At 41.2% G+C, this 16784-nt stretch overlaps 1 protein-coding gene across 2 annotated transcripts; it reads right to left on the reverse strand.

Annotated features, from left to right (window-relative positions):
* Positions 1-3429: 3429 nt before the first annotated feature.
* LOC124073501 (dual specificity mitogen-activated protein kinase kinase 6-like) lies at positions 3430-16650 on the reverse strand. 2 transcript variants are annotated; one of them, XM_046415774.1, is made up of 13 exons: positions 16307-16650; positions 11709-11778; positions 10416-10464; positions 10197-10310; positions 9832-9951; positions 9196-9312; positions 8197-8248; positions 7968-8095; positions 7382-7459; positions 6390-6529; positions 6076-6121; positions 5712-5819; positions 3430-5145 (listed from the first exon to the last, which is right to left on the reverse strand). In XM_046415774.1, the coding sequence occupies exons 1-12, from the start codon at positions 16323-16325 to the stop codon at positions 5742-5744; spliced, it is 1011 nt and encodes a 336-aa protein (XP_046271730.1). In that variant the 5' UTR covers positions 16326-16650; the 3' UTR covers positions 3430-5145; positions 5712-5741. The 2 variants fall into 2 exon arrangements, with proteins under 2 accessions (XP_046271730.1, XP_046271728.1); XM_046415772.1 differs by having other exon boundaries at positions 3430-5819; positions 16307-16649.
* Positions 16651-16784: the final 134 nt, after the last annotated feature.

Raw genomic sequence — 16784 nt, forward strand, 5'->3', positions numbered from 1 at the left:
AGTTGATTTAATAAAAAGTTTGATGGCAACAGGCAGGAATGATTTCCTGTGGTGCACTGTGGGAGTCAGAGTCTCTTACTGAATGAGCTCCTGTAGCTGATCAAAACATTGTGGAGAGGGTGAGAGGGAAAGTCCAGTATAGCCCTTATTTTGGACAACATCCTCCTCTCAGACACCACTGTCAGAGAGTCCAGTTCCTCTCCCACAACATGACTGGCCTTCCTGATGATTATGTTCAGTCTGTTAGTGTCCCTCACCCTCAGGCAGCTGCCCCAGCAGGCAACGGCATATGTGACGGCACTGGACACCACCGACTCATAAAACATCCTCAGCATCGTCCTGCAGATGATGAAGGACCTCAGTCGCCTCAGAAAATAGAGGCGGCTCTGGCCCTTTCTGTACACAGTGTCCACATTCTTAACCCAGAGTTTTCTAGTGTGAACATCTTGCAGCAGAAACAAAATGTCCCTAACATATTGCCAGTTGCCTGGTGTGTCCTTGAGCAAGGCACTTAACCCCCAATTTGCTCTCAGGGTGCTTGATGCAGCCCATTGCTCCTGTGTGTTTCACTGCATGTAATTTGCTGGGTGTTGCATGTGTGTTCAACTAAGGATGGGTGAAATGCAGAAGACAAATTCAGTGTGTATGTATAAATATATATATATACTGCCAATAAAGTGATTCTTCTTCTTCTTCTTCTTCTCACTGACTCTCATTTCAAATGAACATTGAAATTAACAACATGATGCTACCTTCGTTGCAAAAATATAAATGTTTCATTTTTGATTCTGGATTGTAGAATATATCTGACAAAGGTCCTATCTTAGGTCAACTTCCATCAAATATTTCAATCTTTTCCCATTTGAAGAGATGAAAGGATGACTGCTAGATGACAGTATGTTCTGAATAGGGTTCTGACATAACATTTTCTCTTATATAGGTTATACAATATGTTTGCGTGTATGTGTAGAGTTCAGACACCCTGTAATTTTGTCTGTAATAAGGGTATCCAAGGCTATTCAACCTGTCATGAGTCCATGTCCTCACGCACCACCACCCCTCCCAGACTTAGACTCACGGTGCAATAGAAGCCCAGCATGTTGCATAATGTTCTGCAGTGTCAGCCCAAGGCCTAAGAAGATCTGATTCTATAAAGGCTCTTTCACCCCCTTCAGAAAAGGGACTACATTCTAACTTTCCACCACAGGTCATCTTATACAACAAAGGATTTTCATCTCCAGGCAGGTCATGAGATCATGAGATCTGTCAGTTGATTGAAGAAGTTATTTTTCTATTGGATTTAAAGATAAATATTTTTGATTTTGTCTTTTAGTTTGATTTTTTCTTTTAGTCACTGTGATTTTTGAGTGATTTTCCCTGGCGGTGATAGGCGAACTATTTTCTGCAGTGTAGCGTGGTTTAATCTGCTTAATTTAGTGGTGCATCATCTTTTTTCAAGATCATCACAGGTTTTATATGTAAAATCTTGATGCGTTAAGTAACTAGCAACTATAACTGTCAGATAATTGTAATGCAGTACAAAGTAAATTGCAGTGGAGTGGAAATGTAAAGTAGCATAAGACTAAATTTGAGTGCCTCTAATTTGTACTTAAGTGCAGTATTTGAGCAAATGTGCTTTTCTAATGTCATGTATTCATAATGTATTCATTCTTTTGTTATTAAGGACAAAACAAGCCACAATTACCCAACCATTCAGTTTTTGCTGCTACCCTGCTGAGCTCCTAAAAGGCCCCTTTACAGCCACAGAGGCTGTGATTCACTTCTGCGTCACAGTCTGTAATGAATTGAGTTGGTACAGTAATTGAACTGGATGCTGCCTATTTTAGTTCTCACACGACAATCTTTTGAGCAGCTTTATGTAAGTTCTCATCAAAAGACTTCTTTCTTTAAAAGTGTCTTTGGTTTAGCTGACAAACCACTCTCTCCCTCACACTGGACGACTGCCTGCACTCTACTGGCATTAAGTTTTCTCATCCTGGCATGAAGTCATCGGTCTTTGACGGACACACTCGGAGCAGAGTAGTTCACTCAAAGTGAGCTTTTGTTAACCCTTGTTGTAAACACAGCCAAAAAAAAAAAAAAAAAAGCACTCAGAAAGAGCCATCAAAGTGAGACTCTTCTTTCTATTCATCACACATCCTGAAGTATCACGACTGTGCACTTACATAAGGATGTTTACACAACGATATAGATACATAGACTGATAAGAAGCATAGTGTGATTAAAATAAACCAAGTAATTGCAATATTTGGATTGGAGAAACTGGACTGTACTGGAAACCGTTAGACCTTAAAATTTGTTAATGACAATTTACAGAAAATTATCTGGAATTAAAGCTTAAAACTACAGAGTTTGAAGCCTATGTATCCATCCAGCCTAAGTAACCATGCTCATGTAATGCGGACAGGAGTACCATTTCCGGCTCTTGTTTCAATCACACTTCCATTACGTTATACCTTCTTTACAGTATCACGTGTGAGAGAAGAGTCAGAGAGCTGGAGACTTGGCTGTCTTATCAGCTGGATCAGTCAGCTGCAGTATCTCTCATCTTGATTAGAGTGGGCGGTTGCAGGAATGACAGCCTTAAGTGGAACTGTTAGTGACATGAAAGTACGAATGAAGTGGGTTGTGGAGCGGCCTGAAATGCAATTTAACCACAGAGAGAAATAATGCACGACTTTATAAATATGTCTACTTGCCATCATATTAAGTAGTTGCCTCCGCATTCTATTATTATTGACATTCAACTGTGCAACTATTCACATACCTTCATTGCTTCAAAAATGCACCTATGACGATTTCCTAAAACTGGACCTGGCTGCTACTACTCATTCTTGGGATTTTTTGTTATTTTTCTTGGTGCCTAAAGTTGGCATACTTGACTCCTTTGACACCGCCACTGTCTCGTTTACATCGAAGACATCTGACCGCCAGTGCAGAAAGTGAGTTTCACTTGGGGAGAAATCTTAAAATAAGTCAGGATAAGACACGTCTTAAAACAAACGTCAAATTTCAAGATCAAATTACTTAAACTAAGAGTGATGCTATCCTTGCAGACAACCAATGATTAATGTCGTGGCCCGAGCCATGGTAAAGTCCATCGAGTCCACAACTGTCATGAGCTGTTGGATTGCTGATGAAATTGGGACAAATTATGGTAAAGACGCTCTGCAGCATGGAGCATGTGGGATCTTAACAAAATGAATTTATGTGCCATGTTCTTGTGAATCGTCAGGGTTTAAATAAAATCTGCTGATTTTGTGAAATCAAGATGCAATAGTTTAACAATGCAAAACAAAAAACAAAAAAATGTTTTAGCTGGAAATCAAACTCAAACGTGACCTTAAAATCATGGATGTGGAGAATCAAAACACCCCTTAAGGTAATGAAGGAGTACGTCAGCCAATGCAGCGATGTGGATATTTGATGTGTTTTTAATAGTTTTTGTAACAAATGATGAATGTACATCACACTATCTATACACCCAATAATATATTAGTATGAGTCGAGTATGAGTTTTTTGGTTTTGGTATTTTCAAACTTACCCTTTAAACTTTGGCAGTGTTGTAATCTGTGTTTTACCCATGAACATAATATTTCATTTCTAAACCTGCAGCAATCACAAAGGGCAAGTTATAAACGGACATACTGAACAATAAAGCCTTTATTTTTTTGTCTTTCCATAGTTCAAGTTTGTCAGTCCCACCCAATGAAAAGGTGGCAAATAGAGTGAAGGAGTAAGAGGTAGAGCAAGTGTTCCATTCTCATTGTGATCAGTGTAAAAAGTCACTTTTTACACACCAAGGGAATGGCCATCCAAAGAAGGCCGACTAAAAAAAAAAAAAGAGAACTAAAAACAAAAAGAAATAACAGCAGCTTCTTTGTGGTGTTGCTAGCTTTCCCTTATTATTCACAATCATAAATACTCCTAACTCACTGACTTTTGATAAAGGTTGCACTACAGTGTAAACCAGAAAGGCAATGAACGCCAGCCACGAATGGCGGCATGGCAGTCATCATCACTATCGTCACCATCATCATCATCATCACAGTCTCTGAACACTTGGGAGTGGGGAAACTGCCACATGGCAGGGGCCTCTTGCTGTGGGTCCAAGGCAAAGACGCTCTGCATAGTACGGTCAGACAGAAGAGATACCGGCTGCCCACCACGGACTGAAAAGAAGCTCTCGGTCCGGCACTCAAGGAGAATATGACCTCGGGAAAAATAAACGGTGTCGTCTCCACATTAAGGAGAGCACAGAAACCTGAGCGGTGGAGCCTGACAGCACATCAGTCCAAAATAGGTGTACGATAGTCAGCTGGCCCTGCGAGTGTGTGTGTGTGTGTGTGTGTATGTGTGTCACACTGCATTAAAACCGACTAATACCAACCACTCTACCACTCATCAGCACTTCCAGGATGGGACAGTGCCATGTTACATTAAAAAAAAAAAGAAAAGAGATAGTATTTACATCCTCAAAACATAAATTATTTCCCTAACATACTGTTTGTGTAATGCATAACAAGGACTCTAGGGGGGAAAAAAACAACACAAGTGCCTCCTATGAAAAGACTATTCTGACTCCAGAATTGAGAAAGGCAGACCTAGTGAGGAGGAAAAAAAAAAAAAAAAAGTTTAAATGTTGCTTAAATTAAATCAAAATTCAGGGCAAAACAAGTCCAATGGAAAAAAAAGAGAGAAAAAACACAATTAATGCAGTAATTCATGACAACGAATTGCAAAATGGCACACAGAAAGAGATAAAGCTGTAAGCTTGATTCAGCAACCCCTGAATACTTCCAGGTAGCAACAATGGCAGCACTGAATCAGACTCTTTAATACTCGAGAAAGAAGAAGAAGAGTACACTTGGGGGTCACCGCATGAAGGGTTTCAGCTCGGATGGGTGCCGGTTCAGATGACGCCCATACATTCCTGCCTCGCATGCCGCCAAGAGATCTAGGGATGACTTCTAACTCCTCCAGTCCAGACTGTGACCTTTTGACATTTCATATGTGTTTTGTCTCAGTTCTGGAGCCTCCTTCGGCCCCGTCCACGCCGCCCCCATGCCCCTGACAACTGCAGTCCCTGCACAGAATAATCACCGCAGGGCAGAACTCTTCACCTGACACGATGCGACAAAAAAAAGGCCCAAGTCTGGTAAAATTCACACTTGTACAGTATCAAAACTCTGTGTAATGAGAAAAAAGAAAACATACAAACGGATATGCAAATATAGCTTTCAGCACACAACATACACATTAACTGTTGGTTTTGCAGATGAAATTCAAAGTATTCATACAATATGTGTCACAAAGTAATAATGGCTGGCTCTGTCCGTTCAGAAAAGAGAGAGGAAGAAAAAGGGCAGTGGGGCAAAAAACAAACGAAGAACAAGACAAAGAAAAACAACAAATCGATCAGTTCATATTTCTCATGTTGAATAACTGCACACACAGGAAGCTTGGAGGAGTGAATTAAACCTCTCCAGTTGGGTTTTGGACTGTTCATATCACCACCACCACTCTCCCACTTCAGTGCTGCTGGGCTGCCATCAGTCTTTGGGTAACTCCCCTCCCCCCCTCCCTCCCCCCCCTGGTGTTTGTGTGTGGGTGCATGAAAGTCTGTCATTCCAGTGAGTTTTAAAAACGGTAGGCCATTGGTGCGTTTTGCTGAGAGGTCCCCGCCTACCCTGACATGGTGGAGTCTGGAGGGAACCCATCAGTCTTCCAGGATGACCTTGACAAAACTGGCCACGTCTGTCTCTTTCGAGTCATGCAGGGTGAAAAATGGATGTTGCTGCAACAAAGGAAGGACAAAAAACATGGATATATGTTCTTGAATGACGAAAAATTATTTAAATGGTAGCTTTGTTTTTATTTACTTGTGAAACACACACATCATCATCTTTGTGGGTTAATTGGGTAAGCCTGGCCTCTTGTGGACAAAAGCAAGAACTAGAACACACTTAACACTACATAACGGATGCTGATAGTAGACAAAGTAGCATAATGCACGTTTTGGGTGAGAAGGTTAAAAAATAAAAACTACTCACCATTAATTCTGTATAAGCTGGTCTTTCATTTGGCTTCTTTCTTAAGCTGTAAAAATAAAGAGATAAATGCAAAGGTGAGGGGAAAACAGCCAATAGCTAAATTCAAATGTAGTACAACTTCACATAAAACACATCTAAAAATAGCAAGTGAAGTAAAAAATTATATAATGTAATGTTGGACCACAGATACTGTGCCACTTAAAGTGAGTAAACGCAGAGCAAACACTGACCCCTGCTGGGCGTCTGTGCCACAAGGTGACTGAGGAGCATTAAGGAGGAAAGTCTACACATTAGTCACTGAGTGTGAGGCTCACCACTGGGAGATGAAGTCTACAAACTCTGGGGAGAAACGGTCAGCAGGCAGCTGCGGGGACGGCTCATCCACCACCTGTTTGAGCTGCTGGAACGGGGTGCCCCATGAGTCGTAGGGGAATTTCAAAATGGCCAACTCGATCTATAGGTGACAGTGATTTGAACAAGGACGGAACATGTTTAAGCTGCATTTCGTGACGGCATGTTATGATCTGCCTCAGTGCGATATTTTTCTTGTAAGCACTTGTCAGAACTTTCTCTGGCTTTCAACCCTGTCAAATTGGTCCTAGAAGAGATCAATATGACTTAAAAGTAGCACTTTTGTGACCTGAAAGTAAAGTTTTGTCAATCTGTAGGACAGCATGTGCCACTAATGTGCGGCACACACATGGCAGAGGTAGCAAGACTGTGAAAGAGCTTCATGACTCAGCATTAGCTTTTGTCTGGCAATATGAGTTACCAGTAACGTGAACTCTTTTAACATTGTGAAGTAAATGAACACATCTAACCAAGTGTATCATATGACAAAGTAAACTTTTGCTGGTTGTTTGTTTTGTTTTTGATCGTGCACTATGAAGAGCGCAATGAATGTCGAACAAAAGGAGGAAAACAGAATGGAAAAAGCTCATCTTTCACTGGTGGGAAAGCTGTTTTCATTTCCCATGACACACTCAAGAAATGTTAATATGCTAATAAGAGTTTGGTCTTTCATAACTGTTGTAAAATCAACTGTTCAAAAATCAAACTGCACATACACAAACCCAAGTCAACATGTATATTTTAGTGTTTTCCATCAATATTAACAATATATGAAACAAGCTTTTAGAAAGGTATAAGTATCATTTTATTCACAATTACACAAAGTAAAAGAACTGCGAGTTAGTGAATGAAGGGCAATGATAACATGGATTCAGGCAGTGATTTAATTTCTCTTAAATATAATAAGAATAGCACTGTTAATAACTGTGAGAATAACAAAGATTTTGATACTCACCATCGTGATACCCAGACTCCATATGTCTGACTTGACGCTGTAGCCTTTCTGGTTGAGGTCGGGGTTGATCCGCTCGGGCTGGAATAAAAATTATTAGCAACACATTAAGTACCACCATTACCTGACGATATTTTGAACTATAATTATAGCCTATAAGTATACTGCAATTTTTGGAGACAAGGCTTGCTTTACAAAAGGTATTTTTAAATCTACTTTTTAAACATGAATAGACCAAAAAAAGAGGTACATACTGTATAAAAATAAATACAAATTGCTAAAGGCCTTTTCAATATCAGACAGGAATTAAACCCTATCAACAATTAAAAGGCCATGTAAAAATGAGAATAAGTGTAACAAATCTGTCAGATTTTTTTTTGAGAGACAGAGGATTTACAATAATCCAATCCAGGCAAGATGTTTGAAAGCTTTGGGGTTAAGACAGTGGAGGCCTGATTAGTCTGGGGTCATGGAGGTTTCTGGTTTTACTACTACAAAAGAGGGGCTTGAAGACACAAGGGATCCTTCAGTAAATCTTTGGAGAATCCTTTCAAATCTCAGCTAGCTGGCACCAGGAGTTCACACTTACCGCCATGTAGGGCTTGCAGCCTGCATCCATTGTTTTAGCCACAGAGTCCACCAGGTGGCCACTGATGCCAAAGTCACACATTTTCACTTGGCCCTGAGTGTTGATCAGAACATTGGAAGGCTTCACATCTGCAGAGGGACCAGACCACAGAGAGATAGTGAGAGGACGCTGAGAAACATTTTCAGGAAACTGAAAGCTGTGCACGTCGATGATGTGAACTTCTGATTACCTCTGTGAATCACTGATAGATTACTGTGTAGATGCTCTAATGCCTTCACGATCTGTAGTGAAAAGCGAAGAAGAAGAAGAAGAATGAGTTCTTCAAGAAATATTCTCGTGGAAGACATCTCTGTTTTACACTGACATAAACAATATAACTATATAAATATAACAACAATATAAATATAATGTAAACATCAGCTAAACTGATTTGTTTAATAATGCATTTGCCATCAGGGTCGGTGATGTAACTTCTTATAGTCATAATATTTAACACATGTTTAAGTATCTAGTGAAACAGCCTCAGTCCACAGAGTTGCAGTGTTTCCAAGTAGAAAAAAAAGGGGCTCAGGCTACGGGAGTTTTATAATCTTAAATCTGCTTCACTCTCATAGTGAGAAACATCAGAACTTCTCTCCAATCTCTACTGCTCACAAAAAATTAGGAAATAATGGTGCATCACACACTAGAGGAAATTAAAATTCGTATTCGCCAAAGGGAGCAATGCACCATCTCAAGTGATCTCATGGGGAAGGAGATGTAAACAAAATGGACTGATTGATGCAGTGTAGCAGCCTGTTTTGTAGGAAGAAAAAAGAAAAACAAAAGCAGAAGGCTTATCAAGTTTGGATAAGAAAATGGCTGCTGTGACGCGGTCAACACGGGTTGTTAGTTTCGTTAGTTTTAGTCGTCTTCACATTAAGGGTAGTAATGTTAGCAGCAAATGGTGGCTACCAAGGCGAGAATGTCTGTTATGTGGCACCTTTGTCACATGTCTCTCTCATTGGTTACTGTAGTCTTGCTTGGAAAGCAGTGATGAAATCATCTGAATTGTAATTCCTAAACATCAAATATGATTGACATGATCATGACATTATCATTCTTTTCATCTTGCTCTCAGAAAACAAAATGAGCAAACTTTGCTATGTTGAGCTCCTCCACTAATGTACACATAAAACACCCTGTATATCAAAGTGAGACTTGTTGAGTTAAACATGACACAACATACTGCTATGGTGATCTTGCCCAAGATGTCCTCGGGGATGGTTTTCCCTTTCTCAATAACCTTCTTATAGAATTTATCCAGAGACGTGTCCATCAGCTCCATACAGATCCAAACATCACCCTGAAAAAAAAAAAAAAAAACACAAAAAACACAAACAAGATGAATTCACACTCAACATTCACTATGTAGACAAAAGCATCCAGACAAGCCTCTTCACAGGGGAATTTTCAAGGGTTGGGCTCAGCTTCTTACTTCCAGTGAAGGGAAATCTTAATGCTTCAGCACAGCAAGACATTTTGGACAATGCTATGCTTCCAATTTCGTGGCAACAGTTTAGGGAAGGCCCTTTTCTATTCCAGCATGACTGTGCCCCAGTGCACAAAACAAAGTCCATAAAGACATGGTTGGGTGAGTTTGGTGTGGAAGAACTTGACTGGCCCACACTGAGTCCTGACCTCAACCCCATCAAATACCTTTGGGGCGAATTGGAGCGGAGATTGTGAGCCAGGCCTTTTCATCCAACATCAGTGCCTGACCTCACTATGGCTCTACTGCATGAATAATGCCCCAATACTGTTGTCTATATAGTGTAACATAAGCAGGAGTTCATGCCAGCCATAAATTTCTTCAGTTATTCACCTCTCTGAAGAGGGCGCCATAGAAGGTAACAGTGAAGAAGCAGTCCACTGTCCTCATGGAAATGTCCAGGTCCATCAGGAGTCTCTTTTGCTCCAGAGTGTTGACTGTGGCACGAATCCTCTGTGGACACAAACATCACACACTGGGCTGTCAGTGTCATCAGCATGGCAGATAAACTTTGAGTCAAATGGCGTTCAGTGTCCTATAACCCTCGATATAACATACATCCAATAGATCGCATCCACATGTTTGCAAGTTGAGCTCATAAGCTGAATACATCTCTGTGTCATGGTACTATTTTAAAAGCATAGCACCGTTGCAGAGATGCCAAATCAAGTAACCTGAGCAGCAGCTTCCTGGCCTACCTTGACAGCCATGATAACACCACTGGGCACATGTTTCATCATGTCCACCACCCCGTACGCTCCCCTCCCCAGCTCTGCAATCTGCTCCAAGTCATCAGCCTTCACCACAAAGTTCTGGACAGAGGAGGCAGAAGTTACATGTATTTATTCAGCTCAGCCATCAAACAAACAAAAATAAAAAAAACAGAACATTCATGTTTCTGAGGAGCTAATTTTTACCTGATCTCCAATTGTGACACAAGCTTTCGAGTCAAGATCCCGAGGGGGTCTACAGGAAGAGAAAAACATTGGTTAAAGTTGGCACCAAAAGCAAAGATAAATTCAAATGATCCATGCAAGACCTCACTCTCTTTGAACCAATGTAAATCTAATGCTGTGTGTTGCTTATATGACTACCCAATGCAGTTCTCAAGCTTGACTGAAATTATTAGGTAAATGCCATAAGATAAGATAATACTGGGCTGGTATATTTTCAGGACATTTTAGCATTCTGGCTCTTAATTCTGAGACCTTCTCAGGGTGGAATAGCTTCTCTCACCAGGCATCACGTTAACCAAATATTTTCTGTCCCTGACTGAATTTCTTTAACAGTGACGGATAAATCTAAAGTCCGTCATTGTGACACATCACATCAGCGATGTGCTCGTATGGTACAGTGTTCATGCAATACTGAAATGACTGCCTATACCGGTCAGCCAAGAACAGGGTAAGTCAGTTCTACTTTGACTGGTGTGAGTGTTTGCTTGTAGCCAGCGTGTGGCTGAATGAAAGACAGCGCTGGTGTCAGGATTCAGAGCAGACAGTGTTTTCTAGTGGCAGTAAATGTACAGTGCAAGTTAGAGTTTACCCATGAATGAATACAGCAGCACCTAAATATTCAGCATGCTCCCTGTTCAGCACATAAAAAGGGGGGCTTTATTACCGCCTATTCATAATGCCCCCCTATTTATCTGTACACAATAATTTTACTACAAACTACACTGTACTATACTGTATACTGTACCATACTGTATATCTCTACTAGCTACTCCTTGCATTTCTGATTAGATGCTAAACCACATTTCGTTACCCTGTATTTATACATGTGTAATGACAATAAAGATGAATCTAATATAATCTAATGTTTCCCAGCTGCTGAGGATCTACAAACAATGTGTCATGACGAACAGCAGCACACTCTGAACCGCAGGCTTGCAAAATGTAGAGAAATGTAATTAATCAGTGCATTTTTATTTGGCATCAACCTCGTGTTTACACGTGTATTGTTGATAAAACAGGCCTGAAGCATAAATCCACGCTTCAGGCGGTGGTTACTGCAGGGAGACGCAACTGAGCCTGGATGGTGTGGTGCAGAGATTAAAATGAACAAATCTGTGTATAATTATAAAATGTAAATTGAAAAGTCCAATTTTCTGTCCGACTCTGTCCATCCAAATGAAAAAAAAACCCCCAAAAGATTGGCTTCCACTACAACGCTGTGAAACAAATAATTTAAATAAAAAGGAGCCTTACGCTGCTGCTGCTGGTGTGGGCTGCGCAAATACTTCTTTGGCCAGCTTCAGCCCAGGGTTCTTCTTCTTCCCTAGGAGGCAACGAATTAGAAAACCGTTAGCATCTCATATCTATGATGGGTATAGAGTGATCGATAAAGCTGTATTTAGCAGCAACCACAGCTTAGTATGATCAGGAGCGTTTTGTGGAAGGACAAAGGCAAATGGAAAACATCTACAGTGCACACACTCATTGCTCTGAGCTTAGAGGACAAGTTTGCCAAAACAGAGATATACAATTCCAATTCAAATCATTAAGTGCAAACTAAATGGACCTCACTTGTTTTAACATGTCCCTATTGGCCTGTTGAAAGGGGATTTTATTCTGTTCTGCTAGTAAGGAGTGTTTTCAAGGTAGCAATCATTTTGTGGCTGCCTCTGACACAAACTATAGCAAATGATCTGTTATCTAACTAGAGATTAGGTGTACTCAACGATGAGGCCCTGCAATAGAGAGAAGGTGGACTGTATGACTAATCGGCATTGGTATGATGACTCAAATGTAGAGGGAAAGGGGGTGGAGTTCAAGGGAATCTAGCTTTCCTTCCTGTCATGATTTTTTCTTTTTTTTATTCTGTTTAAATCACTGCAACCAAATTAATTTTCAATCCCCTGTTCTGTTTAAGTTGAAGTATCTTTCACATATCTTTATTTGTTCATGTCTAGAGTAAACTGTGCAGCTCTGGGACCTTTCTGTTTTAAATCACTGACAGCAGCCCATTCATAAACACAGTTTACCAGCAGCCTCTGGGACTTCCCACAAGGGGCCGCGACTCCATGCCAGAATGACACAGCTACCGGGCCTGCAAGCAACAACACCGGAAAAACAACTCGACTTCTCCTGACATGGACATTCATGTTCAGCACGTTCGCTCTCATTGCAAGGTCGCCAGGATAAACAGAACACTTTTCTTGACCCTCAAATGTGTGTTTGTGTGTGTGTGCAAGGACTCAACCACAGTTTTGCCCCAGTGGGATATGATGAGAAACAGTTTAGACCTGCCTGATTATTTTCTGTTCTTGTTCTCTCTGTACTGTTGCTGCAGACAGGTCTGGGCCAGGCTTTGTTATTATTCTACCCCAGTTAGGAGCATCTGGGGAATCGAATCACCTTCACCTGCATTCACAAATGCAACAGCTCTTTAGAAAGCTTGCAAAAGTTAGCAGTGGGTCATTTCATCGGTTTGATTTCAACTGTCATCATTACTGTGGGGATGCATTTGCCATTGAGCGAGTCACAGCATAGAGGAAGTACGATTGGGTAAACCCCTCCTTGCTAGATCAGACTGGAAGGGAAGTGAGGTTTTACTAAGATTTTTTCTGTGGTCTTCCACTGAAACGTCAGACAAGTCCATTTTGTGCTGCAGCCCTAAAATAGGCCTACAGTGTGTGGAGAGACTACGGCAGTCTCATGTGGAGGGGAGAGATTGAAGTATGATTTACTCACACATGCTCAGCCAAAAATAGACTGCATTTCCTCTGCGTGGGATAAGGTATGAGCACTCAAAACCTTCTGATGACCTGACAAATGAGACTTTTGTTCATGCAATAAAATTAATGTAGCGCACAAACATGGTGGGAAAAGTGCAAAAACCATTTGACATGTCAAAGCTGTTCTTCTAAAATTACACTGTAAACATGCAGCTTATAATATTGTATATCACAGTTTAAATTAACTCTGAGTTACTGTTCAACACATTTGCAGTGAAGTATTGCTGGACTCGAGTGTGTTGACCCTGTAGCTGAAACTGTGGGGTGGGATATGACTCACAGCCAGTCAGACTGGACACATCCGCTTAAAACACAACAACTGTCAGGGACCCTTTGGGAAATATGATGTCACTTCATCTGGCCCGTTTGCTGCTCGCTGTCCCCGTTAGGGCCAACTGAGGCCAGCCTGCCGCTCAAACTGAGCCTCATAGAATGCAATACTGCCATGACATCGGCCTCAGCTGCAAAGTCGATCCAGGAAGCACGGAAAAATTATGCATGTACTCAGGTACTTTTTTCTAAGAAAGCAGCAAGTATTTCAAGGAAGTGGGTGATGCAGAGTAACAGTCCCAATCAATGTGTGCACTAAAACCTGGTTTTCTATCTAAATGTACAGGGCTTTGAATCAAATATCAAAGGAAATAATCAGAAGATCAGTGGCAGCCCTGATCTTCTGATTATTTCCTTTAATCCATTAGTCATTTAGTCTATAAAATGTCAAAGAATTGTGAAAAATGCTCATGAAAATTAACCAAAGCCGATGCACTAAAATTGCATCTTTTATTCAAGTGAAAGTCCGAAAGCAAAAGATTTTTCATTTATTAACATAAATGACAAAGAAATTCTGCAAACACTTACAGTTAAGAAGCTGGAGCCTGATAATTTATGGAAACAATCAAAACTGAAACTGGGAACTAATTTCCTTTAGATCAACTAATCAATTATGTAATAGCGACAGCTCTACAAATATGGCACATTTTGCCACATTTTTATGTAAAGAATCTCCATTTATCCCATAATGGAAAGATATTTATTAAGCTGAAGCATTTTTCAAATGAACTAGTAATCTTGTTACCTGAAAGAAGTCTCTAGCTGTCTGTCCTTTGATTTTCTTGCAAACTGTTTAACTGATCGAAATGCAGCATCACACAGGAGCTCTTGAGAGCTACAGTGCATATGTATTAATAGAGGTTTACTACTACCAGAAGTACACACCGTGTAGTATATCAAGAGGGGACCCCTATTAACTTTTACGCCACCAAATGCATGCTGGGTAGAGCTTGAGACCTGGGATACTGGAGATGGTATAAAATGTTTGTGCAAGCTTTTGCACCCAAATGATGCGATTACTCTTTAGCATTGCCAGGGGATGCAACTATGTCACTGGAGGTGTACTGCTCAGGACCTAAGAAAACCAAGTGTTGCATGTGAAGTTGTTTGGATAAGCCTGAATAGTGCAAGCAGCTATACCAGGTTTTAATAAAATCAATACTTTAGCAAATGTTCTGTTAAAATTACTGGGGTCTCTATCAGCTGCTACAAAGAGCAGTCATGAATTAGTGCCCCGGTTTGACAGGAAATGCTGCAATTCTAAGAAAACCAAAGATGTTCTGCGGAAACTATCCAGAGTGCAGTAATACATACGTAATGTGGACAAGAATTTCTGGATTGTTGCATGGGATCAAACTGTCAATAGCTGTGTGGCGAGTCACCATCAGGAAGCTCCAGCCTCAGAATGGGTCCATATACAGAAAAGGATGAGTCATGCACAGATAATCTTCCACACCGCCCTATCAGTGCAGTTAGAGAGAACCCAATCTCCCAACATGCCTCAGCAATACGCACGAACAGCAATGCAGTGCACTTAGGCCCATTCCACCCTTGACCGCAAAAAGCACAACTCCTTTTAGTGTCCAGAAACAAAAACAAACACTTTCACAACACCTTGGGGCTGCTTTGGTGCACACAATGATTACTGCACAGGACCTGTGTAGCAGCTATAGAGTATCTGCTTGCAGCCAGCGAACTGTCAACAAAGAGAGGCTGCGTTAGGTATTGGTGCTGCAAGTCAAAACATGCCATGGTAGGCCAAGGGCTGTGAGTGCCTGAGCCAATCTACACAGCCCTCTCAAAACAGTGTGTACTCCCGACCATAGTAACGCTAGTATGATTGTGTAACAGCACAAGCGGTGAACTTGAAATGTAAATTGACATCATCATCATGTTGTGTGTGAGGGTGTGTGTGTGTGTGAGTGTGTGTGCGTGTGTGTGACGCAGAGGCAGGACCAAGATGTCTATTTTATTCAAAAGTGTGCGGTAATTATACAGCAGACACTCGCAGAATGACCGGCGGAAGCTCAGTGCGTGCGTGTGTGTGCGTGTGTGTGTGCGTGTGTGTGTGTGTGTGTGTGTGTGTGATAGCACCCTGGTGTCTTTGGCATGGCATCGCCGCCAGTTTTTAAAATAAAGGAATTTCCACTCCGGAAAAAAAAAAAAATCAGTTTTCATGGAAGTGACGCTTTTTGCGCCAACACATTCGCCAAGGAGAGCCGACACAACCCAATCAGTCATGAATCAGGAGGCCGACAGAAACAAACACCTGTAGTCCCAATGTGCTTCACTTTAACCGAAAAAGAGAAACTAATCCCAGCTCGGTGATTTCCAGCTGAGGGGGCAAGTTCGCTGATAATCACAGCTTGGCAAAAGTCCTCTATTGTCGTGAAAAACGTTGTTAGCTAACCACACGGTAACTTAAAACGAAGCGATGCGCGAACACCATACAGCTAAAACATGAACAAGTACAAACAATCACTTAGCAAAGTACCGACAGGTCTACAATAAATACCTTCAGACACCGGGGTGTCTACAGACTTCTCATAATGACAGAAAGCAGGAAAGACATGCTGGCTAGCTTCTTTTTCCTTCTCTCATACATGCAGATTTCCACCTGGCAAGGTTACGTTACTCAAACGTCGCTAGCTAAATTAACGTTACTTTCACGGAAACTGCGTCTCTATATTCAAAATATATGCACGCTTGCTTTGAAAAAGATGTTTAACAAACACTCACCTCCTTTGGACAGAGACATTTCCCCTTTGCTTTGATGAGGGGGAAGGGAAGCACAAAGACTTTTGCCTTTTTTTACTCCCTCCCTCCCTGCATCTAGCCTTACACCGCTCAGGATCGCTGGCTTCTGCAAAAACTAGCAGCGATTAAAACTAACTGTGTCGTCTTCGTGCGGTTTTAGTGCTTCGATCACCAGTTCGCACGTTCAAAGATCGATTAGCGAAAGAATGCACAACTTTAAATAAAACAGACGCGGGCCGTACAGTTCGAGTTAGTTTGCTAACAAAACCTGCACTTTTAGGGTGGCCAAAGTCTGACAGCTGAAGGTTCCAGCGACGTGATGACGCATTTCCTGCCTCGAGCGAAGCACCGTGGGATGCGTAGTTTGTATTGTGGAAAAAAAAAAAAGATGCCACATTAATTTCTTTTTTAAAGTTTATTTTTTACAAATGAAAATCATTATAAGCCACCACAGACAGAT

Source organism: Scatophagus argus, chromosome 16, assembly GCF_020382885.2.
Source record: "Scatophagus argus isolate fScaArg1 chromosome 16, fScaArg1.pri, whole genome shotgun sequence".
Taxonomy (NCBI): domain Eukaryota; kingdom Metazoa; phylum Chordata; class Actinopteri; family Scatophagidae; genus Scatophagus; species Scatophagus argus.

Bases quoted from the DNA above. Each gene is read 5' to 3' on its own strand.
- LOC124073501 (XM_046415774.1), bottom strand. The intron at 10,465-11,708 runs GTAAGGCTCCTT...CTCTTCCTGTAG, and splicing joins CCCACACCAGCAGCAGCAGC to ACCCCCTCGGGATCTTGACT. The intron at 9,313-9,831 runs GTGAATAACTGA...TTTTTTTTTCAG, and splicing joins ATGGCGCCCTCTTCAGAGAG to GGTGATGTTTGGATCTGTAT.